The 26562-nt window shown below is 64.3% G+C and overlaps 2 protein-coding genes across 2 annotated transcripts; one reads left to right on the top strand and one right to left on the bottom strand.

The window, feature by feature from the left end:
• Positions 1-5: 5 nt before the first annotated feature.
• Positions 6-3577, bottom strand: CHLRE_05g244236v5 (uncharacterized protein). Its single transcript, XM_043062476.1, has 8 exons — positions 3317-3577; positions 3024-3136; positions 2835-2896; positions 2483-2596; positions 2135-2232; positions 1777-1893; positions 1319-1399; positions 6-876 (listed from the first exon to the last, which is right to left on the bottom strand). Exons 1-8 carry the CDS (start codon positions 3488-3490, stop codon positions 424-426), a joined length of 1212 nt encoding a protein of 403 aa, XP_042924672.1. The 5' UTR covers positions 3491-3577; the 3' UTR covers positions 6-423.
• A 100-nt stretch (positions 3578-3677) lies between these two features.
• Positions 3678-26560, top strand: CHLRE_05g244250v5 (uncharacterized protein). Its single transcript, XM_043062477.1, has 50 exons — positions 3678-3890; positions 3962-4016; positions 4102-4201; positions 4370-5015; positions 5169-5276; positions 5423-5533; positions 5670-5731; positions 5907-6300; positions 6498-6597; positions 6821-7377; positions 7529-7652; positions 7956-9008; positions 9255-9443; positions 9620-9847; positions 10029-10262; positions 10559-10870; positions 11036-11230; positions 11416-11729; positions 11867-11966; positions 12131-12235; positions 12374-12604; positions 12754-13083; positions 13255-13421; positions 13716-13847; positions 14071-14404; positions 14565-14678; positions 14797-15033; positions 15225-15548; positions 15724-15890; positions 16062-16272; positions 16421-16810; positions 16950-17018; positions 17196-17585; positions 17769-18019; positions 18176-18374; positions 18605-18748; positions 18922-19458; positions 19623-19775; positions 19991-20259; positions 20410-20650; positions 20800-20945; positions 21124-21382; positions 21607-21798; positions 22013-22491; positions 22687-22930; positions 23106-23267; positions 23451-24011; positions 24387-24744; positions 25024-25307; positions 25563-26560. The coding sequence occupies exons 1-50, from the start codon at positions 3850-3852 to the stop codon at positions 25887-25889; spliced, it is 12930 nt and encodes a 4309-aa protein (XP_042924671.1). The 5' UTR covers positions 3678-3849; the 3' UTR covers positions 25890-26560.
• Positions 26561-26562: the final 2 nt, after the last annotated feature.

Genomic DNA, 26562 nt, shown 5'->3' with positions numbered 1-26562 from the left:
GGGCAAAGGACAAAGGAAGTTAAAGCCCATAAGGAAGTTAAGCCCAACCGCCTGGATCTGAGGGCGCCCTATCAGCCAGGGCCGACGGCAAACAACTTCCGCAGAACCTGAATCCATCGCCGTTTGGCAAGTGGCGGCAGTCATGGCGGCGGTCTCTCTAAACCAACCTAGACGAGCTATGCAGAGCCAACGAACTCACCAGTCTCATGTCTCCAGCCTCCACCTGGCCCCTGAACGTGTCAGCCACGGCACGCAGTGTGACCCAAGCTAGCTCATTCAACTCCCCCCCGACCCCTTGCCAACTTCCGCGCACCACACACAAGCGCCCGTGCTCCCTCACCTCATACAAACGCCACCCGAGTTCAAGTACCCACATGCCCGAAACCCCACTCCCCCACTCCTCAACCCGCGCCCCCACACGAACTACCCGCACACGAACTTGCGCGCGAAGATGAGGTAGCCTGTGTGGCCGCGCGCCTCCAGCGATGGCCGGCAGCTGACGGTCTGCACACACGCCGGCAGCAGCGACACGCGCTTGGGCGGCGGCATTGGCCCCTCATCCTTCTCCTCCTCCTTCGCCTTGCCTTCCGCCCCGCCCGCTGCTGCCCCTGCCTCCACCTCTGCCGCCTCCGCGCGGGCCTCGCCCTCCGCCGCTGTCGCCTCCGCCTTCTCCTCCCCCTTGGCTTCTGCCTCGCCCTTCTCCTCCGCGCCCGCCTCCGCGTCCGCCTTCTCCGCCTCCGCCACCGCCGCCTCCGCTGCCGCCGCCGCCGTCGCCTCCGCCGCCTGCTGGGCCGCGGCCCGGTTGTTGGGCCGCTGCCTCTTGGCTGCGGGCATGTCCGCCAGCCGCACCGTGGTGGTGAGCGTCTCGCGGTGCACCTGTGTGTGTTTGTGTGTGTGTGTGTGTGGGGGGGGGTTTGCAGGAATGTTTGGAAAAGCGGTACAGGGGGGGGGGGGGGCAGCGGGGAAGCCGATGAGCTAGTCCACATTAAGCACGGGCTTGGTGCAAAACCTTGGGCTGCCCTCATGGACATGTCCTAAATCCCGCCCCCGCCCCCGCCCCTGCCCGCCTGCCCTCGCCCACCCGCCCTCGCCCTTGCCTCCGCCCCCACCCCCGCCCCCGCGCCCGCCCCCGCCCACCTGCCCTCGCCCCACCCCCGTCCCCGCCCCACCCCCGCCCCCGCCCCCGCGCCTGCCCTCGCCCGCCTGCCCTCGCCCACCTGCCCTCGCCCACCTGCCCTCGCCCACCTGCCCTCGCCCCATCCCCGCCCCCACCCCACCCCATCCCCGCCCCCTCCCGCGCCCCCGCGCCGCTGCCCACCTCGTACTCCCTCAGCAGGCACTCGTAGGTGAGTATGTCGGTGAAGCCGTTGGCGGACAGCGCCTCGCTGGTGCGCTGGACCTGTGCGCGTGGGAGAGGCCGGGGAGGAGGCTGTAACTACCAGCCCAAACGAACCAAACCAAGCTAAACTAGCGGAGCACAGTGCAGTGCAGGGGCGGTGCAGGCATGCGCTGGATGCATACTATACACGGAGGGTTAGGAGGCACGGGGTGCAGCTTGGCACACCGCACCGTATCGCTCTGTCTCGCGCAGCGCACCAGGCCTGGGCAGCCTGCTGCATGCTCCCCACCCCGTCGTTCCCATGCCACCCCCAACCCCTGCAGCCACCCACACGCCATCCCGCAAAGCCCCTAGCCCCGGGCGCCCCCTCCTGGTCCCGTCTCCACCCCCGCTGCCACCTTCCCGCACCGCACCGCACCGGATTGCTGCCCCCTCACCTGCTCGATGCAGGGGCTGAAGCCGCAGAAGCGGCCGTTGGGTCGCAGGCAGGCGGCGGCGGAGGCCACCACCTTCCAGGGGCCGGGCAGGTCCAGGAACACCGCGTCAGCCTGGCCCTGGGGTGCGCGGGGGTGGGGAGGGAAGCGGGGCGGGGAAAGGAGGGTGTCAGGACACGGGCACGGGACACGGTATGGCGGTGTGGTTCAGCGTGAGAGCAGCCGCACTTGCTTTCTCAAACCGCCTGGTCCCCCGCGTCCGTCCTGCCTTCGACCTTGTACATTGCTGGCCACATGTGCTCTCCATTCCCTCCTCCCCCTTTGCAACCTCCCGCCCGCCCTCCCTCCTCGCCCAGCTCACGTGCAGTGTGTCCGGGAAGCCGTTCTCCATGATGTCCCGCTGCTTCACCGTCACCAGCTGCGTCAGCCCATGCTGCTGGAACTCGGCGGCCGCGTCCTCTGCGCACAGGCGGTCAGCACTTCAACATTCAGACAGCTGCTCATCAAACGCCCCCACGATCACTCCCAAGGTCCCCAAAAGGCCCACACAGCGCCAACACGGGTGCGTTCAGCAGTTAGCACGGGTGTTCCAGCAGCCAATACGGGTGTGCTTTCAACAGTCAACACGGGTTTCCCCAGCCCCCCGGCCCCAGCCCCCTTGCTCCCTTGCACACCCGCTAGCTTCTCATCAACTGCGTCTCCCACTCACCCACTCGCCCCGCGTGGAACTCGAAGGTGTGCACGTGGCCGGTTGGCGCCACCGCCCGCACCAGCGAGTGCGTGAGGCTGCCGCTGCCCGTGCCGCTCTCCAGCACCACGCTGCCTGCGGAGGGCGCGCCAGGAGCGTGGCAGTGAACCGTCAACATCGCGCCCATGCCGCTGTGAGAGGCCTTGGGTTGCAAGGCTGCTTTAGCGGGCCCGCGATTTTTGTGCGTACGGGGTGTGCACCGTGCAGACAGTGCCTGGCGGTCTCACCTGACATGCCTTGTGACATCCCGCCGACCATCCCCGCCCCGTGCCGCCGCCCCGCGCCGCCCCGCCTCGCCCCGCGCCGTACCCACCTGGCCGCAGGTCCAGCTGCATCACCACCATGCTGATGTCAGCCAGGTAGAGAATCTGAGTCCTGAAGGGGGAATGCAGATAAGCTGGCAGGTCAGCACAGTGAGGCGCGCGTGAGGCGCAGCGTGTGTCCCAGCAGACGGCTTGGCGTGCCCCCCAGTTGGCCAGGCTGGCAGCAACGTCATGCGCACCTGTGGCGGAGCACCTGCGTCCACAGCTCCGGGGTGGGGCGCAGGAGGTACACCCAGCCCTTGCCGCCCCCGTCCGCGATGACCTTGCTGCCGAAGGGCTTGCCGACCCACGACTGCGCGGGAAGCAGAACATGGCAGGGGTGCCCAGGGTTTTGGTCCTCGGGTCGGCCCGGTGACAAGAACGCCATTGTTCCTACTGTCGCAACGAATCCTGTATGGCGAGCCCTGCATGCTACATGCCCGCAAACGGAATCGAGGCGGGTGGCAGACCCGCCGCCGAGCGAAATCCCCACCTGGTGCCTAAAGACGCCGAATCGGTTCTCAAAGCGTCCTTTGGGTGTGATGTACACTGCTTTCATGGAATTGATGCCCTCATAGACAATCACACAGTCGCCCTGCTTAATCGTCGTTGAGCTGGACGATGCTCCATCTTCTACCGGAGCATTGCATGCTAGAAAGTTGCTCATTTTACGCCACCAAGTCCTACTTTACGAGTTTTGGAAAAGGAAGGTCACGAAAGGAAAGAGCACTGGCTAAATCGTTTGCGCATACGAGCCTCTATAATGGATATATTTGTGTGTCTTATAATGCAATAATAACGTGCCGACCCTCCAAACAGGCAGGCGTATTCCCCATCCCACTTAGATTTCACGAGTTCTTGCAGTTTGCCGGTCTTGCACTTGATTTACAACTTTCAAGACGTAAAGCCACTGAATTAACCAATGTTTGCATGTTATGACCTTGGACCAAGACAAGACTTTTGTGAGCTAAGCGACGATATGCGGAGACATCTCTAGGATTTTCTGCATAGCTTAGGTTTCCTAGGATGGACTGGGATGACAGCAGCGTTGCGGGGACGGCCAAGAGGTGCGCTGACTTCTTGGAGAACATGCAGCGGCACGTCTCGCGGAGCCTCACTGTAATTCCGGTTCATGCAGGCCCGGGCCAAAGCAGACGCTGCAAAGCAGCAAGCAGGTCCCTGCAAAGGTTCAGGTGTGTCTCGTCCGGGGCGGGATGCCTGGGGTGCCCGCAAGCAGGCCCGATGTTTGACGCGGGGCACGGGGTTTGCACGTTGCAGGTCAAGCTGCCCAAGGCTCTGTTTGAGTCAGCACTGAGCTCGGGGAATGCGTCTCTGGTGGAGCGCAGCGTTAAGGCGGAGGCCAGCCGCCCTCCTCCAGGTAAGGGGTGGCGCGCGGAGGCGGGGCAAGGACAGCACGACCGACCTGAGCCAGGGACTGCAAACCGGCTCAGACAGCTGGCGTAAAGCATGCACGTAGTCTGGGATTACATTAGGTGGCCATGCAATGTCCAGTCTCGCGCTCAGATGCCAAGCTGTGCACTCACAGGGAGCTTACCGCCGGGTTTCAAGCTGCCGCCGAAGCCGCCGGGCATGCTGGGCACCAACGGCGGCAGCCCGGGCAGCCCTGGCCTAATCGGCACCGCCACCGCCACACACAGCCTGGCGGACCTGAGCGGCAGCCACAGCCTCATGTCTGTGTCCACCTCGCGTGGGCCCCCGCTGCCCACCGCCACGCCGCCGGTGCCGCGGCGGGTGCCCACATGTGAGAACTACTTCGACCCGGGGGCCAGCAGCGACGTGTTTCCGTCTCGGGCGGTGGAGGGCTCCTCGCTTGCAGACTATTTTGGAGCCGGCGCCGGCGGCGCGGGCAGCCCCGCGCTGGAGGTGCAGGCGGACCCGGCGCACCCGCTGGGCTGGGTGCTGGCGGAGGAGACGCAGATGGGCACGCGGCTGCGGCCGCGCACGGGGCAGCTGCCGGTGCGCACCACCACTTCCATGCCGCTGGAGTACTTTGACAGTCCGGAGATGGAGCTGGTGCAGCCGGAGGAGCGGCTGCGGCGGGCGCGCGAGGCGGCGGCGGCGGAGGGGCGGGGAGCGGACAGCGGGCCGGTGGGGGTGCCGGGGTTCAGCCGCTACTTTGACACGTCGGGCACGTTCATGTGGGCGCCATGCGTCATGACCGACTACGACAGGTGCGGCGTAGCTTGGCATATGACGGGGCGGGCTTCCATGCCCTACTCGGAAACCGTGGGCGGAAGGAAATACCGCAGCATATGGGGGCTGATTGGCCGCGTGCGGACCGCCCGCTGAGCAGTTGCATCTGGTTATGGCACACGCCATCACAGGGGCCAGGACATGTACCACATTACGTGGAACACCACGGGTAAGACCAAGTGGGTCAAGCGACTCAACCTGTTGTTCGCGGACGAGAACAAGTCGGGCTTCGCGTTCAGGTGGGTGCGGGGCGGACGGCACGCACACGCATGTGAACGGCGGTGTGTGGGATCGGGAGCAGGCGTGCATGGGCAGTACTGGCAGCGGGGCTGCTGAGAGGTTGCGACCCCAAATGCCTGAGCGGCTCTGTTCGGGGCGACTGCAGGCTGCGGCAGGCCCGCCGCCGGCGTGATGAATCGGAGGGCGAGGCGCGCTACTCGGAGTACGTGAGCAAGCAGCCCTTCAACAACATCGACGTGCTGGATGAGCACTTCAAGTGAGCGCTGGGATGGAGCAGGGAAGCGAGGGCTCTTAAAACACAGCAATCTACAGAGAACAGCAATGAACATAATCAGCGAGTAAGAGCTCTGTATTGTACTGTATGCTGACGTGCTGTTTTGGACTGCGTGCAGGCGGAAGATCTTCAAGCGCGTGGGCGGCGACGTGACGCAGCGCTTGGCGAGCAACGCTCATGGTGAGCGGGGGACAGGGCTGCGGGGATGCACACGGACGCTAGGGTAGGCACATGTCGGCTATGCCTGCGCAAGGCTGCGCCTATCTGTGAGACCCGCCCGCACCTCCAACAATCGGAGCCGTCGTTGGGCCCGGGCGCATACCTGAACCGCCACCTGACCACTGCGTAACAACAGGCCACTTCGAGGACTTCCGCGCTAACTTCAAACACGCGGTCAAGTCGGCGATCGTGGACGTGCAGTTCCGGCAACAAGACGCCGCCGCGCACCTGGCCGCAGCCAACATCCAGCCCGTCAGCCACGGCAGCCACGCGCTGGTGCCGCCGCAGGGCTGTGTCAACCTGGAGGCGCTGCCTGCAGGGCGCGTGGTGGTTGTGAACCAGCCCGAGCACGCGGCGGCGGAGGGGCAGGACTGGTTCGCGCAGGACGTGGGGCGCGAGGGCTTTGAGCTGCTGCTGGCGGACGTGAAGCGGGGCGCGGTGGTGGGGCACCCGGCGCTGCTGACGGCGCTGCAGCAGATGTACAAGGACCTGGACATCAGCAGCATGGCGCTCACAGTCACCGACATGAGGTGCGTGCAGTGACGGAGGGGGGGGGCGTGGGGCAGGCGAAAGACGCTGAGGGCGGGCCAGGCAATGGGGTGGGGGTGGGGTGATTGCGTGGGGGATGTGGGTGCAGTAGGAGGCTCCGCTGTCAGATTCCGCAGGCCTCCGGCTGACTTGTGAATGGATTTGCGTGTGTACCGATGTGTGGTGTGTGTCCTGCCAGGGAGCTGCCGCTGCCTGCCCGCCTGGGCGACTACGCGCGCATGCAGCGCAACCACCGCGAGCTGGTAGCGGACATGCTGTCCAGCGACTGGACCATCAAGGTAGGGGCGGGGGCCTGGGAAGGAGGGAAGCGGGGCTGTCCAGCGACTGGACCATGAGCGGGGGCCTGGAAGCGGGAAGCAGGAAGCTCAAGGCAGAAAGCATGGGATGGGTGGGGGAGAGAAATGTGCCCGGGCATATTGTCGTGCTAGTGAATAGCGGGGCTAGCGGTGTAGGGTGAGCAGCATGCTGAAGGATTCTGGTGTGAACTTTTGTAATGGACAGGTGATTGCCATTGTGGAGCGCATCCTGTCGGGCGACGACCCCGAGATGACGGCGCTGGCGGTGGCGGAGGCCACACTGGCGGCCGGCGGCGCCACCGGCCTGGGCGGCACCAGCGGCGCGGCGCATGCTCACGCCAACCCTTTTGGGCTGAGCCAGGCGGCGGTGATGCGCTTCATTAAGATGGTGTCGCTGGCGATGGCCGATCAGCTGCGCACCGCTGTGCTGTCCAGCATCCAGATGTGCTGTGGCTTCTGGAAGCAGTACGACGTGCAGCCTGGCGACGGGCACATCCGGGCGGGCTACCCCTCGGGCGAGGACGCGGGGGGAGCTGCAGCGGGCGGCGAGGGGCCGGCGGTGGAGCCGGCGAACGTGTGGTTTGGCCGCACGCACCCGCCGCCCGCCAAGTGGGGCGAGGACCTGCACGCCTCCTGGCCGCCGCCGCTGCTGCTGGTGTCGCTGCAGGTGGTGGACGGCGGCATTCAGCTGGTGCCGCCGCTGGCGGAGGTGGAGGACACGGTGGTCCAGACCTATGACGACATCATTGCCGCCACCTCCAAGTGAGCCGGGGGCGGCATGCTGCAATGGGGTATGCATGCTCATAGTCGCAGCAGTACAGTACGGCTCCAGCTAGATTGGCAGAACGACACAGGGCACACCATGTGCGCCCTTCTAGCCACACCAACAAAATGTTACGGTTGATGCTTGCAGGGTTGACGACATCAGCGTCAAGGTGGTCAACATGGCCATGGAGCAGTACCTGGCCAGTGTGGACCCCGTGGCCGACCCCGCCGCAGTGGCGGGCCGCGACCTGGTCCGCGACATTGTGCAGAAGGTGGGTCGTGGGGCCCAAGGAGCTGGGCGGGGGCTTGCGCTCCAGCGCAATTCATGCATCTTGTGCATTCATCATTACCGCAATCTCCACCCATACGCACCTGTTGTAAACGTGTGCGCTTTCCGCAACCGGCCCCTCCCTCCTTGCAACGCCAGCTGTTTCTAATTGCTGTCCCCTGAATCCCCTTCTTGTATCCTGTTCCCAATGTTTCCAACTTGCAACCGTCCCCTACTACTGTTCCTGGCTACGCCTTCGCTTCTTAAATAATCATGAATGCACCCCCTCCTTGTCCCCTCCCACCAGAACCTGGTGGCGCCCGCGGACCTGGTGGCCTCGTTCCAGGAGTTCGCCTGGCTGGTGTCGGCCTCCGTAGGCGAGTACGTGGACGCCTGGGCGGAGGCGGGCCACAGCCTGGCGGAGACGGACGCGGAGGTGGGCCGGCTGGCGGCGCTGGGCGAGGCGGTGGCGGCCAAGGCCGAGGGCCTGGTGGCCTTCCGGCTCCTGGCGGTGGACTGCAGCGGCGCGCAGCAGTGGCTGGGCGACAAGGCGGCGGCGCTGCGCAACGCGCTGCTGACGTGGCAGGCGGACACCTGGCACGCCGCCAACGTGGCGGCGGTGGAGCAGTTCGAGGCCATCGTGGCGCGGCTGCACCAGGCGCCGGACAGCACGGAGGCGCTGGACGAGCTGGACAAGTTCGTGGAGAAGGTGGACGGCCGCATGCCGGAGTTCGAGGGCGTGGTGGCGGAGAGCCGCGCCGTGGCGGACGTGCTCCACGGCGCTCAGCACGAGCTGGCCATGGAGGCGTTCGAGACGCACTGGCGGCTGCTTCGCTGGCCGCTAGACCTGGCGGGCGAGCTGATCGAGGTCCGCAGCCAGCTGGCGCGATGGCGCGGGCGCTACCTGTCGCAGCTTAAGGCCGACAGCGCGGCTCTCATCGCGGATCTCGCCGAGCTGCAGGCGGAGGTGGAGCGCTTCGTGACGCTGGGCGACCTGAAGCAGGTCGACGACCGCACCGCCACCGTGCTGGACATCGAGAACCGGCTCAACAGCTACGCCGAGCTGTCAGAGCTGTACGGCAACCGGGAGGAGATCTTTGGCCTGCCCCGCTCCGAGTACCCGACGCTGGAGGACATCCGCAAGGCCTTCGCGCCTTCCTCGGACCTGTGGAAGATCGCCTCGGAGTTTGCGCGCTCGCTGCCCGAGTGGCTGGACGGGCCGTTCACGGAGATCGACGCGGAGGCGGTGGCGGCGGACGTGGACCGCTGGTGGCGCTCCACCGCCAAGCTGGGCAAGCAGCTGGACAAGGAGCCGCTGGAGGTGGTGACGGCGGTGCGCGCCAAGCTGGAGGACTTCCAGGTGCGTGGGGGGCAGGCAGTGGCAAGGCGGCGGTGGTGTAAGTGATTTGGGCTCCGGTGGCAGAGGCGAATGGCAGGGACGGCGGTGCGCTTGTTGCGGCCATGGTAGCATGATGGCAGGGGCGCTGATGTGGTGCTGCGGAAGGACCAAATGTAGCAGCGGCTAGAGCAGATAGAACATAAGACACGTTGCATCAGATGTGTGCCCGGGCATGCTAACGGAAGCCCGCTTGCTTGTGACATACAGGTGCACCTGCCGCTGATCACCGCCCTGCGCAACCCCGGCCTGCGCGATCGGCACTGGGAGCGCATCTCCACAGCGGCCGGCTTCCCTGTGCGCGCCGACGCCGGCTTCAGCCTCAGCCGCGCGCTGCAGCTGGGGCTGCCCAAGCACCTGGCGGCCATCGAGGAGGTGGCAGAGTATGCCAGCAAGGAGGTGGGTGCAGCGTGCAGGCTTGCCTGCTGCCCATCTGCTGGTCGGGGTGCACGTTCTGGGGGCTGGGCAGCTGCAGTTGACTGCCCTCGCTTGGCTGGCTAGTGTTACTTCGCTGCTGGGCCTGGGCTCTAAATGCCGATTCCTCCAACCCCCATCCTCCTCTGCACAACCCGCAGTACTCGCTGGAGCGGGCGCTGGACAAGATGCAGGCCGACTGGGCGGGCGTGGTGTTTGAGACCATGACGTGGCGCGCCACCGGCACCACCATCCTGCGCGCGCTGGACGACGTGCAGATGCTGCTGGATGACCAGATCGTCAAGACGCAGTCCATGCGCGCCTCGCCCTACATCGGGCCCTTTGAGGACCGCGTGCGCCTGTGGGAGTCCAAGCTGGGCCTGGTGCAGGTGGGTGTGCTGGGGGCGTGTTGGGAAGTGAGGAACCTGACCCTTGCATTCCAAATCTTACGTGCAACCACTGCTACTTCACTAACCAAGATTGGCACTTCACCGTAGGAGCACACCGCCCCCCACACCGCCTCCCACACCGCCTCTGAACCTCCCCCCCCACCCCACCCCCCACACACAGGAGACGCTGGACCAGTGGCTGCGCTGCCAGCAGGGCTGGCTGTACCTGGAGCCCATCTTTGGCAGCGAGGACATCATGCAGCAGATGCCCAACGAGGGCCGCAAGTTCAAGGCCGTGGACCACACCTGGCGCCGCACCATGGAGAAGCTGTCCAAGAACGCCGAGGTGCTGGTCACCTGCGCGGACGACGAGCTGCTCAAGGCGCTGGCGGAGGCCAACAAGCTGCTGGAGCAGGTGCGCGGGCTGGGCTTTGGGATACCGTAGAAGGGTTATGGAGTTATGGAGCTGGGCTGGGGAGGAGCTGAGGGTGGACGTGGGCGGTGAGGGCCACACGGCGTCGTGGTTGTGGCGAGCGCTGCGGTGCGGTGCTTGAGGGCTGCGGGGCCGGCGGACGCTGTGAGCTGAACACCACCCATGCATGCAACCCCCCCCCCCCCTCGTCGGTAACGCTTCATGTTCAGCAAGATGGTCTACCATCTACCACTTCCTTAACTAATCACGAATGTACCCCCCCCCCAAAACTCAAACAGGTGACCAAGGGCCTAAACGACTACCTGGAGACCAAGCGCCTGGCCTTCCCGCGCTTCTACTTCCTTTCAAACGATGAGCTGCTGGAGATTTTGTCCGAGACGAAGGATCCCACACGCGTGCAGCCCTTCCTGCGCAAGATCTTTGAGGGCATCAACGCCCTGGAGTTCCAGCCAGACGGCACCGTGACAGCCATGTCCAGTGAGGAGGGCGAGCGGGTGCCGTTCAAGGACACCTTCAACCCGCGCGAGAGCCAGGGCCAGGTGGAGCGCTGGCTGATTGAGTGCGAGATTGCAATGCGCACGACGCTCAAGGTGCGTGCTTTGCGAGAATTGCCGCAACAGGCGTGTGTGTGTGTGGGGGGGGGCGGCTCGGATGCGGACACATTACCGCGTCCTGCGCGCCGCAATCAAATCACGCCTTGCACGCATCCACTTACGGTGCCCCGACCCCTCCCCGTTCCCTCCAATCTCCCGCAGCACACCATCCTCAAGTCGTTCAACGACTACGCAAAGGCGCCCCGCATCAACTGGGTGACCTCCTGGCCGGGTCAGGTGGTTATCGCCGTGGATTGCATGTACTGGACCAAGGAGGTGGGCGAGGCCATCGCCAAGCAGGCGCTCCAGGACTACTCGCAGCAGTGCACCGACGAGCTGATGAAGGTCGTCAACAAGGTGTGTGCGCGTGTGCGTGCGCGTGCGCGCGTGCTGGCATTTGTGCGGGTAGGATGCGGCTTGCTAGCTCTCCAGCTAGCATGCCTGCCCCTGTAAGTACGTGCACTCCTGAGCAAGTCTTGAGCGGCTTCAAGCCGGCTCTATAAACGCGCTTTGTACTTACCGTAATGCGGCACGCGCCACAGGTCCGCGGCAAGCTGTCCAAGCTCGACCGCAAGACGCTGTCGGCGCTCATCGTGATCGACGTGCACGCGCGCGACGTGGTGGCGCAGCTGGCTTCCACTGGCGTCACCAGTGAGAGCGACTTCGCCTGGAACAGCCAGCTGCGCTATGGCTGGGAGGGCGGCGAGGTGTCGGTGCGCATGATCAACGCGCAGATCTACTACGGCTACGAGTACCTGGGCAATGGCAGTCGCCTGGTCATCACGCCGCTGACCGACCGCTGCTACCGCACGCTCATGGGCGCGCTGCACCTCAACCTGGGAGGCGCACCCGAGGGGTGAGCGGGCAAGGGATGCGAGCGCGCGTTGTGTGGGATCCGTGAACGTGTGCTGGCCGTGACTGTATGCTCGCGTCTGGGATGTGGACTGATTGGTCCAAGCGTATGATGTTGGTGCCTCGTTTTCTCTGCTGCAGCCCCGCCGGCACGGGCAAGACGGAGACCACCAAGGATCTGGCCAAGGCCATAGCCATGCAGTGCGTGGTCTTCAACTGCTCCGACGGCCTGGACTACCAGGTGGGTTAGGGGAAGCTTCCTGCAACGGTTGGGGCAACTGATTTGCAAGCGCAGGCACAAGCAGTGCGCCCGCATTCGCACCCGTCACGTCACCGCATGCACACGAGGTGAGGCATCCCGACCTTGGATCTATACCGGTAACCTACGCACAAACTACCCAACAGGCTATGGGCAAGTTCTTCAAGGGCCTGGCCAGCAGCGGCGCCTGGGCCTGCTTCGATGAGTTCAACCGCATCGACCTGGAGGTGCTGTCCGTGATTGCCCAGCAGGTGAGGCACCTCGAGCCAAACTGCACCATGCTTACCGATGCTTGTGCAGTCATCTGCAGACCGCGCCTGCTCAAGCACCACCGCCAGAGGCCAGCACCATGCTAAAGTAACGCCCGTATCTGCTTCCGCTGCACGCAGATCCTGACAATGCAGCGCGCCAAATCGGCAGGCGTGAGCTCGTTCGAGTTCGAGGGCACCAAGCTGAGCCTGCGGCCCACATTCTCGGTGTTCATCACAATGAACCCCGGCTACGCCGGCCGCTCCGAGCTGCCCGACAACCTGAAGGCGCTGTTCCGCTCGGTGGCCATGATGGTGCCCGACTACGCGCTGATCAGCGAGATCATGCTCTACTCCAGCGGCTACCTGAAGGTGGGTTCCACTCGCAAACGGGCGCAGGTTCGCCCAGCCCGAAACCGGGTTCATGAAATGGGTTTGCGCCTACAGCCTAGGCTTATGCAGCAGTTCCCTACCTCAGCGACTCCACCGAACCCGATCCTCAACTGGCTCTCTCCACACAGGCCCGCGACCTGGCCCGCAAGCTGGTGGCCACCTACCGCCTGTGCTCGGAGCAGCTGTCAAGCCAGTCGCACTACGACTACGGCATGCGCGCCGTCATGTCAGTGCTGCGCGCCGCCGCCGCCAACAAGCAGCGCAGCCCGGACACGCTGGAGGACGTCCTGATGCTTCGCTCCATCCGCGACGTGAACGAGCCCAAGTTCCTGGCGCCCGACCTGCCGCTGTTCGCCGGCATTCTGTCGGATTTGTTCCCGGGCGTGGACCTGCCTGCCACCGACTACTCGGCGCTGGACGAGCGGCTGGTGTCCAACTGCACCCGCCTCAACCTGCAGGTGCGTTAGGGACGTGGAGGCGGGCGGGATGGCTGCAGCAAAGGGGCAAATGGGTGGTGAATCGCATCACTCAGATGATGTGCATGAAGGCAACTGGCCACTGGTGTTGCTGCTGTACTAAACACGTGCCCGCCGCCCCAATACGCGACAATCCGGCACTGCGTCTCGCAGCCCACGCCCACCTTCCTGGAGAAGGCTCACCAGCTGTACGAGATGATCCTGGTGCGGCACGGCCTCATGCTCGTGGGCTACAGCTACGGTGCCAAGACCTGCATCTACCGCACCCTGGCGGGCGCGCTGGCGGACCTGGAGACGGCGGGGCTCATGGAGGAGCACAAGTGAGAAAGCGCACGGCACGGGCACGGGGGATGAGGGGCGGGAAAGTTAATATAATGAGTAGGGAGCTGCTTTGGGTGGGGTCTTATGAACCATGCGTCAAATCCTGAAGCAACGGTTTCCTTGATTTGCTCGCTCCCTGGCGCCACCATTCCTTACCCGGTGCTCATGCGCATACTTACACATATACACACACACACACACACACACACACACACACACACATACACACACACGCTCGCACGCACGCACATGCACACTCATTCACATATACACACGCATTCACACACCCGCAGGGTCCAGCTGCGCATCATGAATCCCAAGTCCATCACGATGGGCCAGCTGTACGGCCAGTTCGACCCCGTCAGCCACGAGTGGAAGGACGGCGTGCTGGCCAAGCTGTTCCGCGAGGCGGCCGTGGACACCAGGTGTGTGTGGGGGTCAAGAGTAGGAATAACTACACGCTTCCGAGGCCGATAGTGTAGATTAAGGGAGCGGGGTGGGGTGAGGCTTGTGGTGACACCCCCGCTACCGAAGTGTGGGGGCGTCTGGAAGCTTGGATGCGGAGGCGCGAGCCGTGAAGACTGGGGGCAAACCAGTGGCGCAAGCAAGTGGCCAACCCAAGCCGGCGTGTATTCATTGTGTATGCAGCACCGACCGCAAATGGGTGCTGTTCGACGGCCCGGTGGACGCGGTGTGGATTGAGAACATGAACACAGTGCTGGATGACAACAAGAAGCTGTGCCTCAACAGCGGAGAGATCATCCAGATGAGCGCCAGCATGAACATGATCTTCGAAGTCCAGGACCTGGCTGTGGCCTCGCCCGCCACCGTGTCGCGCTGCGGCATGGTGTATGTGGAGCCGGAGCAGATGGGCTGGCGCCCGCTGCGCGACAGCTGGATGCACACGCTGCCGCCCACGCTTGGAGAGGAGGCGCGGGCGCACCTCATCGCGCTGTTCGACTGGCTGGTGGACCCCTGCGTGGTGAGTAATGACGCGTGCGTGGAGGTGGAATTGTGGAACGGGGGCGGGTTTGGGATTGCATGGTGCCTGCTTGCGGGCTCGGATGGGCGCGGGGTGTGTCTAGTGACTGGCTTTCTGAATGTGCCGTTCGTGCTTTGCGTCGCCGCGATCCCTGATGCAGGCGTTTATCCGCAAGAACTGCAAGGAGCTTGTGCCCACAGCCGACATCAGCCTGCCCAACAACCTCATGTCCACCATGATGTCACTCATGGACGAGCTGAAGGACCCCAAGCAGGTGCGGTTCGCGCAGCTCTGCCAGCCCCCCACCACGTTTCCGTAGCCCCTGACTGAAATACTCTTCTTACTCACCATTTGCCGTCATCCTCGGTACGCCTCCTACGCTCCCGCCTCAGGCTGCCGCCATGGCTGCTCGCGACGTGCTGAAGCAGCTCGACGGCATGTTTGTGTTCAGCCTGATCTGGTCCGTGGGCGCCACCACAGACAGCGACGGCCGCATCGCCTTCTCCGACTTCTTGCGTAAGCTGCTGGACGGAGGCGTGGACCGCAAGATGACCCGCACCGACTTCGACCTGGGCCCGGGTCTGGAGATCGCGGACCCCGGGTTCAAGCTGTCCACGCAGCTGCCCAAGGTGTGATCGTCGTGTGGGCAAATGGGCGTTGGCGACGGCGGTGGTGGAGGAGGAGGAAGTGGGCAGTGAGGAAGCGCCCGCCTCCTGCCTTTCGGGAAAGAGGAGGGGCGTCGGATGCGCCTGGCTTTAGCTCTGTTGCAAGCTGCACCTGCTTCTCATAATCACCGACCGTCCCAACCTTCTGTGCGCAGGACGGGCTGGTGTACGACTACGTGTGGGACAAGCCGCGCGCTGCCTGGCGCCACTGGATGGACAGCGGCAGCGGCGAGTCCGCAGCCGCCGCCATCCCCGAGTCCGCCAACTTCAACGAAATCATTGTGCCCACAGTGGACACGGTGCGCTACACGTGGCTGCTCACACTGCTAGCCACGCACGGCCGCCACGTGCTGTTCGCGGGCCCCACCGGCACCGGCAAGACGGCGTACGTCAAGTCCGCCATCGAGGCGCTGGACAAGTCGCTGTTCACCAACCAGCAGACCGCCTTCTCAGCGCAGACCAGCGCCAACATGATCCAGGTGGGCAGCTGGATGGCGGGATCGCGCTTGGCGCTGGACTCTGGGGTAGCTTGTTCGCAATATATAGCAGGGTGACTGAGTTGTCCCAGATATTACAACAGTCGTGGCCAGGAATCCAGCACGTTCCCAGCCCCACGTTCGCCATGCAATGCCCCCGTGGCCTTCCGGTTCGCAGGACATTATTGACGCGCGCCTGGACAAGCGGCGCAAGGGCATCTTCGGCCCGCCGGTGGGCATGCGCTGTGTGGTGTTTGTGGACGACGTCAACATGCCCGCACTGGAGGTGTACGGCGCCCAGCCGCCCGTGGAGCTGCTGCGGCAGTTCCTAGACCACAGCGGCTGGTGGGTCGGGGCTGCTGGGGGGCTGCTGGCGGGGTTATACAGTGCGCTGACACGCGTGCGGGCATTGCGCTGGGGGCTGATGTTAGGGGTTAGGCGCACCTTTGGCGGCATTGTGTGCATAGGCGGGGCACCTGATTTGTTTGCTACTCCTGCTCTGGCCGCGTGCTTCAGGTACGACCGCGCCGATAACACATGGCGCCAGCTGGCGGACATGCAGCTGGTGTGCGCCATGGGCCCGCCCGGCGGCGGCCGCAACCCCGTGACGCCGCGCTTCGTACGCCATTTCAACCTGGTGGCCATCACCGAGTTCGACGACGCCACCTACACGCGCATCTACGGCGCCATCTGTGACTGGTGGTTCCGCCGCGCAAGGCTACCCGAGGTGGGTGCAGGCGGCGGGGCTAGGCACCTACCATTGCAAGGGCGTACTGAGGGTAAGGAGCAAGGCGAGCCAAAGGGCCACAACCGCTGCGTTGCCGTGTCCACGCCGCAAACAAGCTGTGCGACACCCACGCTGTCCCTCACTGCAGGACGTGCGTGGCAAGGGCGGCGCGCTGGTGAAGGCGACGCTGGAGATCTACAACACCATCCGCGCGCAGCTGCTGCCCACGCCCGCCAAGAGCCACTACACCTACAACATGCGCGACCTGTCCAAGGTGTTTCAGGGCGTGCAGTCCATCGGCGTGCCCGTGCCCGACACCCGCTCGCTGACCCGCCTGTGGGCTCACGAGACGCTGCGCGTGTTCCATGACCGCCTGGTGGACGACGGCGACCGCACCTGGTACTGCACGCTGCTCAAGGACATGGTCAACAAGCACCTGGGCCTCAAGTTCGACAACGTGTTTGAGCCGCCGGCCGGCAGCGGCCTGGCCAAGGGCGACGTTGCGGTGCTGCGCAACCTGCTGTACTGCGACTTCCAGGTGCGCGGTTGCGGCGGTTGCGGCGGCTTTCCTGGCTGGGGACAGCAACCTGCGGGTTGTGCGTACAGGGGTGTTCCATCTCCCCGGCACTACAGACTAACAGTCTCGCGCGTCTCACAAACCCGATCCATACCTGCAGGTGCCGGGTGCCGACCCTGCCAAGTACGACGAGGTCACGGACCTGCCCAAGCTGATGACCGTGGTGCAGGTGCGCGCGCGCGTGTGTGTGTGTGTGGGGGGGGGGGGATATTTGGCGGCGCATGGGAGGCGGCCCATAGCCAGCTATAACCCCCTTAGCAAGCGGCACCCATCCGATCATCTCATCCGGAAACCCTGTCCCTGCCCTACTTGACACGGAAATCTTCCCGCCTCCCCACCCCCTCAGGACTACCTGGCCGACTACAACGCGCAGTCCAAGAACCGCATGGACTTGGTGCTGTTCCTGTTCGCCGCCGAGCACATCTGCCGCATCAGCCGCATCATCAAGCAGCCCTACGGCAACGCGCTGCTAGTGGGCGTGGGTGGCAGCGGCCGCCAGTCGCTCACACGCATCGCCACCTTCATGGCAGACTACAAGCTGTTCACCATCGAGATCAGCAAGAGCTACACCGTGAATGAGTGGCGCGAGGACCTGAAGCGCGTGCTGCGCCAGGCGGGCGGCGCGGGGCAGTCCACGGTGTTCCTGTTTAGCGACTCACAGCTCAAGGACGAGTCGTTCCTGGAGGACATCAACAACATCCTCAACACCGGCGAGGTGCCCAACCTGTTCGCCAAGGTGCGGGGCGGAACAAAGCGCGGGCGTGGGTCGTACATGCTCTGTTGTCTGATTCCCTCAGTCTGCTGCAATACGTTTTGCTGTACATCAGCGAAAGGGGTGCAACGTTGTAGCAACATGTGAACAGTCAAGTGTACCGTATTCGCACCCACGCCCTCAAATGCGCAATGTCCCCACATGCAGGACGAGGTGGTAGGCATCATGGAGCAGGTCACCGCCCGCGCCAAGCGCGCCGGCAAGCCGCTCACGCCCGCCTCGCTGTTCGCCTTCTTCGTGGACGCCTGCCGCGCCAACCTGCACATGGTGCTGGCCATGAGCCCCGTGGGCGGCGCCTTCCGTGAGCGGCTGCGCAAGTTCCCCTCGCTCGTCAACTGCACCACCATCGACTGGTTCAGCGTGTGGCCCTCCGATGCGCTCAAGAGCGTCGCCTCCAAGTGCGTGTGGTTGCGACGGGCATTGACGGGTGTGGCGTGTGGTGTTTGGGCTATTCATTCGACCCTTTGGGTCGGAAGCTGGTTGACCATGGAGGGCCCCAAACCCAGAATGTTGCCAACTCATCATGTGCTCGTGGTGATTGCATTCGCACACAGGTTCCTGCACGACGTGGAGATGACGGACGACGCCACGCGCAGCGCGGTGGAGGACATGTGCATGGAGTTCCACGTCAACGTGCGCGCACTGGCGGTGGAGTTCAAGGCGGAGCTGGGCCGCCACTACTACACCACCCCCACCTCCTACCTCGAGCTGATCCAGACCTACAAGGAGCTGCTGGGCAGCAAGCGCAAGCAGGTGCGCGCCGCAGGCGCGGGGCTCATGGGCTGGCGTTAACACCACGCTGCGAGCACTGGGCGCGCATGGTGTCTGGGGCTGTAAAGGGGTGCATTCCGGCGATGTTCCCGGTAGCTGCGGAGGTGCGCTCACAGCGTTTGGCTTTCTGGGCTTCCTTTTCATACGTCATGCCGACGGTCAGCAGCACACTATTGTAACCTGTCCCATGCCCCATGCAATGCAATCCCCAGGTCCACGGCCTGAAGCGGCGCTACGAGGTGGGGCTGGAGAAGCTGCTGGCTGCGGAGCAGGACGTGGGCGCCATGAAGGAGGAGCTCATCGCGCTGCAGCCCAAGCTGATCGAGACAGGCAAGGAGGTGGAGGAGACGCTCAAGGTGAGAGGGGGGTCGAGGCGGGGGTTAGGGGTGCGAGGGGGGGAGGCGGGCCGTGGCGAGGTTGCTAGGGCGGGGGCATGCGGTGGGCTTCGGCTATGTCAGAAGGAGAGCTTCGTACGGTAGTCTTGTGCAATGCGTGTAACTTGCACGCCCGTACGTGTGCTCCTTCGCAGATCGTGGACCGCCAGACGCAGGAGGCGGAGGCCAAGAAGGTGGTGGTGCAGGGTGAGGAGGCGGTGGCGAACGAGAAGGCGGCGGCGGCCAAGGCCATCAAGGACGAGTGCGAGGCTGACCTGGCCGTGGCGCTGCCGCTGCTCGAGTCCGCGCTGAAGGCCCTGGACACGCTCACCAAAGCCGACATCACCGAGGTCAAGGCGATGAAGAACCCGCCCAAGGCGGTCAAGGTGGTGATGGAGGCGGTGTGCCAGATGCTGTCCATCAAGCCCAACAAGATCAACGACCCCGCCAACCCCTCCAAGAAGATCAACGACTACTGGGGCCCCAGCCAGGGCCTGCTGGCCGACACCAAGTTCCTGGACACGCTGCGAGCCTACGACAAAGACAACATCCCGCAGCCCATCATCGCGGCGGTGCGGCCGTACTTGGACGTGGAGGAGTTTGACCCGCCCGTTGTGAAGAAGGCCTCCAATGCCGCGTACGGCCTGTGCTGCTGGGTGCGCGCCATGGAGAGCTACGACAAGGTTGCCAAGGTGCGCGCGCGCAGACTAGCACTTGTTGTGGGAGGGGTTGGAGGGCGGCGGTTGGCCCTGGCCTACATGCCGCACGGTGCGGGCTGCTCTCACTTCAAGACGACTTGAAATGCCCTTGATTCGAAGCATACTTATGTTTACAACTTACGTTTTGGACTGTGCAGGTGGTGGCGCCCAAGAAGGCGAAGCTGGCTGAGGCAGAGGCGGAGTTCAACGAGCTGATGGTGGGCCTGAACGCCAAGAAGGCGGAGCTGGCGGAGCTGGAGGCCAAGCTGGCGGAGCTCAACAAGAAGCTGGCGGAGATGCAGGCGCGCAAGGTACGTGTGCGGTACCGCACAGCACGCGTGTGTATAAACCCTGCCCGCAACTAGGATGGCCAGGATTGGCCACCAATTAGCAATTCGGGCGGGGGGGTGCAGTGTGTATGGGTCAAGCGCGCCACCAACCGTCCTGCTGACGTCGGGTTTCTGTACTTATCATCAACTGACATGTTCTCTCCCTTTGCTACACGCGTGCCCTTGGACCCCCGCAGGCCCAGCTGGAGGCGGAGGTGGACCTGTGCGAGAAGAAGCTGGACCGCGCCACCAAGCTGATTGGCGGGCTGGGCGGCGAGAAGAGCCGCTGGACGGAGGTGGCGCACAAGCTGGGCGGTGACTACATCAACCTCACCGGAGACGTGCTGCTGGCCTCCGGCTTCATCGCCTACCTGGGCGCCTTCACGGCGGCCTACCGCGAGCGCGCCACCAGCAGCTGGGTGGCGCTGTGCCGCGAGCGCCACATCCCCTGCTCCGACTCCTTCAAGTGCGTGGGTTGGGGGAGGGCGTCTGCATGTCGGGCAGTGCGTTGGGCGGGCAGGTTATCGGCGTGTGGCGGAATATTGGGGAGTGCGCGTGCGCCCTTGGTCGGCAAGGTGTAATGCAAGCTCACGCTCTGGCCCCTCTCCCTGCGCAGGCTGGTGACGGTGCTGGGCGAGCCAGTCAAGATCCGTGACTGGACCATTGACGGCCTGCCTAACGATTCCTTCTCCATTGACAACGGCATCATCGTGTCCAAGGCGCGGCGCTGGCCGCTGCTGATCGACCCGCAGGGCCAGGCCAACAAGTGGATCAAGAACATGGAGAAGAAGAACAAGCTGGAGGTGATGAAGCTCAGTGACGGCGACTACATCCGACGACTGGAGAACTGCATCCAGGTGCGCAGTCGGCAGCAACCCTGCACAATGAGTGAATGGGACGCTCCATGGCCGTGTTGCAGCACACAGGCATACCCCGGCAGCAGCTGTGAGGAGCCTCTTTGGCGTATGTAGTATGGCCCTGACCTGCGCTTCCAACCTCCTCACAGTTTGGCACGCCCGTGCTGCTGGAGAACGTGGGCGAAGAGCTGGACCCCACCCTGGAGCCGCTGCTGCTCAAGAGCGTGTTCAAGCAGGGCGGCGGGCTGTGCATCCGCCTGGGTGACGCCACCATTGAGTACAGCGAGTCGTTCAGGTGCGGATGGCTGGGGCCCGTGCATGTGTGAACGTGTGGCGCCACTCGGTCTAGGCCCTCTGTCCTGCCAGCCTGAAGTTGCGCCGCCCCGCATGGCTGCACTCCCCATCCACCGTTTGCTTAGCGTGTCCCACCCCGCCACCCAACCCATCCTTTCCTCCACCGTACCTTGCCGCAGGTTCTACATGACCACCAAGCTGCGCAACCCGCACTACCTGCCCGAGGTGTCGGTCAAGGTGACACTGCTCAACTTCATGATCACGCCCGAGGGCCTCGAGGACCAGCTGCTGGGCATTGTGGTGCGGCTGGAGCGGCCGGAGCTGGAGGAGCAGAAGACCAAGCTGGTGCTGGCGGGTGCGGAGAACGCGCGGCAGCTCAAGGAGATCGAGGACCGCATCATCGAGGTGCTGTCCGCCAGCGAGGGCAACATCCTGGAGGTGCGTGGGGGCGTGGAGGTGCAGGTGGCTGCATTGGAGCATAGTGGGACTGCTGGTGGGTGTACATGCTAGTGGGAGCGGTGGCAGAAGGGTTGCTTGCTTCCATGTTGCAGACACTGTCCTTGATTGCCGGCGCATGGCTCCATCCCTAGACCTTGTGCACACAGCCCTGGGCTCGCCACCTCAACCTGCCACCGCACCCCACCACCGCACTCTACCCGCAGGACGAGACGGCCATCAACGTGATCAGCTCCTCAAAGCTGCTGTCCAACGACATCGCGCAAAAGCAGCAGATCGCCGACAAGACCGAGCGCACCATCGACGAGACGCGCCTGGGCTACAAGCCCGTGGCGCGCCACGTCAGCGTGCTGTTCTTCTGCATCAGCGACCTGGCGGCCATTGAGCCCATGTACCAGGTGGGGGCGGTGTAGGCAGCGGTGGTGTGAAGTGTTGCTGGGCTTGCGTTGATGGGTAGGGGCACATGCGCGCTGTCTTGCGCGCCTGCTCTGGACTGTGGAAGGTGGAACTGGGGGCTCGACCTGCTAGATTCCGTGTCCATCTTAGTCCTCTGTCCTCCACACCACCCTGAACCACCCGTAACCTCCTTACCCCTCACGCCACTGTCTGCAGTACTCGCTGCTGTGGTTCGTGAACCTGTTTGAGGACACCATTGCGCGCGCGGAAAAGTCCAAGGACCTCACGCGCCGCATCGAGGCGCTCATCTCGCACTTCACGCACTCGCTCTACATCAACATCTGCCGCTCGCTGTTCGAGAAGGACAAGCTGCTCTTTTCCTTCGCGCTCACCGTCTCCATCCGCGCGCACATCAAGCAGCAGCTGGACCTCAACCTGTTCCGCTTCCTGCTCACCGGCGGCATCGGCACAGCGGAGCCGCCGCCTAACCCCTCCGACTGGCTCGCGGACAAGTGCTGGAGCGAGATGTGCCGCCTGGCGGAGCATTTCGAGGCCTTCAAGGCACTGCCTGACTCGTTCCGCGACGACCCCGGGCCGTGGCGTGCCATGTACGACAGTGCCGACCCCACCAAGTTCAAGCTGCCGGAGCCCTGGCACTCAAAGCTGGACGGCTTCCAGAAGCTGCTCGTCGTGCGGTGAGTGTCCTTGTGTGTGTACTGTACAGGTGGACAGGCGTCAGAAGTGTCGCGCGAGGTCGGAGTTGGCGGGGTGCTGGGCGGCGTGGGCGGAGGTGCTGGCGGGCGTAGCACCAAGGCCAACACACGAGGAACGCGATTGGCCCTGGCCTCAACTCCCCTTCCCTGTCCTTCCCTCCCTCTCCCTCCCCGCAGCCTAATCCGGCCCGACAAGCTGGTGGGCGCCATCCAGGCCTACGTGCACGAGGTGATGGGCCAGAAGTTCATCGAGCCGCCGCCCTTCGACCTGGACCGCTGCTACCAGGACTCCACCTGCCTCACGCCGCTCATCTTCGTGCTCAGCCCCGGGTCGGACCCCATGTCGGGCCTGCTCAAGTACGCGGACGCGATGCGCATCAACGTGGAGAGCATCTCGCTGGGCCAGGGGCAGGGGCCAAAGGTGCGTGCTGTGGTGTTGCCGGCGGCGCAATTTCTGCCAAAGTCATGTACGCGTGCACACAGCCGCACGCGCTGTGTCTCGCCTGTTCCCGGCATGTTCCTGCCTCCCGTGGCTTGTGCCCACCCGCCCACCGCTCTAGCCTCACAACACACCATACGACGCCCACGCCGCGCAGGCCTCCAAACTGATCGAGGCGGCCCAGGAGGCGGGCGGCTGGGTGGTGCTGCAGAACTGCCACCTGGCCGTCAGCTGGATGCCCACACTGGAGCGCCTGTGCGAGGGCCTGACGCTGGAGAACACCGCGCCTGCCTTCCGGCTGTGGCTCACCTCCTACCCGGTAGGCATGCAGCCGCATCCACGTATTCAAACAATAGCTTGGTCAGCACGGCTTTGATGCTACTGCCTCTCACGTCTTGCTTGGGGCAGCTCTGGGTGACGCGCCTCACGCACTCAAGTCGGGCTGAAGCCCAGCCATTAACAATGCGCCCCCGCCGCCGTGTCCATTATTCACGCCCCGCAGAGCCCGTCATTCCCGGTCAGCGTGCTGCAGAACGGCATCAAGATGACCAACGACCCGCCCAAGGGCCTTCGCGCCAACCTGCTGGGCTCCTATCTGTCCGACCCCGTCAACGACCCCTCCTTCTTCGAGGGCTGCAACCGCCCCGCGCCCTTCAAGAAGCTGCTGTTCGGGCTGTGCTTCTTCCACGCCTTCGTGCAGGAGCGGCTCAAGTTCGGGCCGCTGGGCTGGAACGTGCCGTACCAGTTCTCCGCGCCCGACTTTGTCATCTCGGCGCGGCAGCTGCAGATGTTCCTGAACGAGATGCCGGCAGGCGACCCCGCCGCGCCCGTGCCGCTGCCCGCGCTGCGCTACCTGACGGGCGAGTGCAACTACGGCGGCCGTGTGACGGACGCACACGACCGACGCACGCTGATGAGCATCCTGGACATCTTCTACACCCCCGCGGCGCTGGGCGAGGGCTACGCCTTCTCGCCCAGCGGCCGCTACTATGCGCCGCCGGAGGGGCACGCGGAGAGCTACCTGGGCTACATCCGCGGACTGCCCATCCTGGCAGACCCGGAGGTGTGTGCCTGGGGGGCGGGGGGGGGGCGCGGTAGCCATCCATGCGAACAATTTGTATGAGACATGGAACTGCCGCGGGGAGAGATGCCCGTGCCCGATGGATGCTGTGGTGTGTGTGTGTGTGTGTGTGTGTGTGTGTGTGTGTGTGTGTGTGTGTGTGTGCGTGTGTGTGTGTGTGTGTGTGTGTGTGACTACGGTTTCCACGGTGGGTGTATGTGTGAGGGGGGGTCAACGTGGCTGAGGGTCTAGGCACTCGGACCGACTCACGGCGGTGTAGCGCTATGGAGCAAGTACGGATCCTGTTCCGGTTCATGTTATACATGCCCTGCACCTCGCCACGCTCTGACGCGCAATTTACTGGCTTGCTACCCACAGGTGTTTGGTCTGCACGCCAACGCCGACATCACCAAGGACCAGCAGGAGACCGACCTCATGCTCTCCTCCCTGCTCGCCGCCTCCTCCGGCGGCGGCGGGGGCGGCGGCGCCGGCCACGGCCGCGACGCGTTGCTGGCCGAGGTCGCGGCAGACATCATGGCGCGCGTGCCGCAGCCCTTCGACATCGAGGCGGTGCGCTTCAAGTACCCGGTGGATTACTTTGAGTCCATGAACACGGTGCTGTGTCAGGAGCTGGTGCGCTTCAACCGGCTGCTGGAGGTGGTGCACGAGAGCTTGGCGGGGCTGCAGAAGGCATTGCGCGGCCTGGTGCTCATGAGCGGAGACCTGGAGGCGCTGGGTGAGCAGCACGAGGGGTGGAGGGTCTGGGGCTGATGGAGGGATGGAGGTGCGGAGCGGGGGCGGGGGCTGAAGGTTGCTTAGGCATGGCGCACGGGTTGCTACTGGGGATAGAGAGGAATGAGGGCAGGCCGGAAAGGGCCGCAGCTAATCCCCGCGTGTCGCGTGCCACTCTGTTGTCAAGCATAGGCCACGCTCTCCTCCTCGCTCTTTGCATTGGGTTTGGTTTAGTTTGGGCTGGTATCTACAACCCCCCCTTCCCCTCTCGCCCCCGCCACAGGCAACGCCATGTATGACGGCCGCGTGCCAAAGCTGTGGATGGACAAGTCCTACCCCAGCCTCAAGCCGCTGGCCTCCTACGTGGCCGACCTCATAGAGCGCTGCCGCATGATGAGCGACTGGGTGGAGCACGGCCCCCCGCCCGTGTTCTGGATCAGCGGCTTCTACTTCACGCACGCCTTCCTGACCGGCGTGAAGCAGAACTACGCACGCCGCCAGCGCATCCCCATCGACACTATCACCTTCACCTACACCTGCATGCAGGGCCACGCCGACGACTACAAGGTGAGCGTGTGCGAGGATCTGAGGGACGGCGGGGCCGGGTGGAGAAAGTTGTTGTGGCGACGGTGGTGGCGCCATGGGGCTGGTGGTGGCGGCGGCTGCGGCGGCGGCGGCGGTGGTGGTGGTTGTGGTGCCAGCAGCACACGCCAACGGTCGGTTTGGCCGTACGCAAGCAAGTGTGTTTGCACCCGACTCGTCTCTCTGCGTCTCTCCCCTTTCCTTAAACCCTTCCCGCCCCATCCTTGCCTCGCCCCGCAGACGGCGCCGGAGGACGGCGCGCTCATCAGCGGCATGTTCGTGGAGGGCGCGCGCTGGGACCCCGAGTCCTGCAAGCTGCAGGAGTCGCTCCCCAAGGTGCTGTTCAGCCCCGCGCCGCTGATAAAGCTGTCGCCCTGCGACGCCGCGGAGCAGGCCACCTTCCCACACTATGAATGCCCGCTGTACCGCACGCCCGAGCGCCGCGGCGTGCTCGCCACCACCGGCCACTCCACCAACTTCGTGATGGAGCTGATGATCCCCTCGGACCAGCCGCAGGACCACTGGACGCGGAGAGGCGTGGCGTTCCTGCTGTCGCTGGCGGATTGAGGGGCGCGGGGATGATGGATTGGTTGGATTGGTTGGGCGGATGTGGAGGTGGTGGTGATGGTGTGGGATGGTGACAGGGGTGACAGGAGGCTGTGTGCGTTCATGGTCATGATGGGTTTAGGGGGTGTTTTAAAGTAAGAACTTGCATGGGACAGGGCTGTCTGGGCGACGGGGCCCCGCCGAATGAATTGACTGGCGCACGCCAACGCACTTACTCCCATAGAGTCGTGACGAAAGGACAAGTACAACGGTAGACATAAACTGACGCGTTACAATACGGCCGTGTAAGGGTATGGTGTAGAGGGCCTGCGACTAGTTTAAGTTGCTGGCCTGCTGGCATCGGTGGGACCGCACGTGCGGGTGGGAACATAATGGAATGTCGCGTGGGTGTGTGGCGTGCGACCGAGCGGGCACAGGTGGGCCCGTGAACGCCCGTACTACCTGCTGAAGCCGGCAGGTGTAACACCTGCGTCGTGAAACTCACTCATCTGGTGAACATCGCAGTGCAGAATGCTGTGCAGAATGCTTGTGCCCCCGAGTCTGGTTCCTCACGTCCTGGCAGCGCGCCCGTGGCAAGAGGGAGCCGGTTTGCGCATTCATGGTAGGGGCTGGCCGGCAAGCTGGCAGGTGCGTGCGTGTTGGTGTGGGATGGAGCATTTAAGCGAGCGGCAAC

This window comes from Chlamydomonas reinhardtii, chromosome 5 (genome assembly GCF_000002595.2).
Source record: "Chlamydomonas reinhardtii strain CC-503 cw92 mt+ chromosome 5, whole genome shotgun sequence".
In the NCBI taxonomy this organism is placed as follows: Eukaryota; Viridiplantae; Chlorophyta; class Chlorophyceae; order Chlamydomonadales; family Chlamydomonadaceae; genus Chlamydomonas; species Chlamydomonas reinhardtii.
Note: the sequence above shows the minus strand (reverse complement) of the source record. Positions and strands in the feature narration are given on the sequence as shown.

Bases quoted from the DNA above. Each gene is read 5' to 3' on its own strand.
- CHLRE_05g244236v5 (XM_043062476.1), bottom strand. From the start codon at position 3,490: ATGAGCAACTTTCTAGCATGCAATGCTCCGGTAGAAGATGGAGCATCG. The intron at 1,894-2,134 runs GTGAGCTGGGCG...CGCGCACCCCAG, and splicing joins GCTTCCCGGACACACTGCAC to GGCCAGGCTGACGCGGTGTT. The intron at 1,400-1,776 runs GTGAGGGGGCAG...CCACGCGCACAG, and splicing joins TCAGCCCCTGCATCGAGCAG to GTCCAGCGCACCAGCGAGGC.
- CHLRE_05g244250v5 (XM_043062477.1), top strand. From the start codon at position 3,850: ATGGACTGGGATGACAGCAGCGTTGCGGGGACGGCCAAGAG. The intron at 12,605-12,753 runs GTGGGTTCCACT...CTCTCCACACAG, and splicing joins ACTCCAGCGGCTACCTGAAG to GCCCGCGACCTGGCCCGCAA. The intron at 20,651-20,799 runs GTGCGCAGTCGG...ACCTCCTCACAG, and splicing joins GACTGGAGAACTGCATCCAG to TTTGGCACGCCCGTGCTGCT.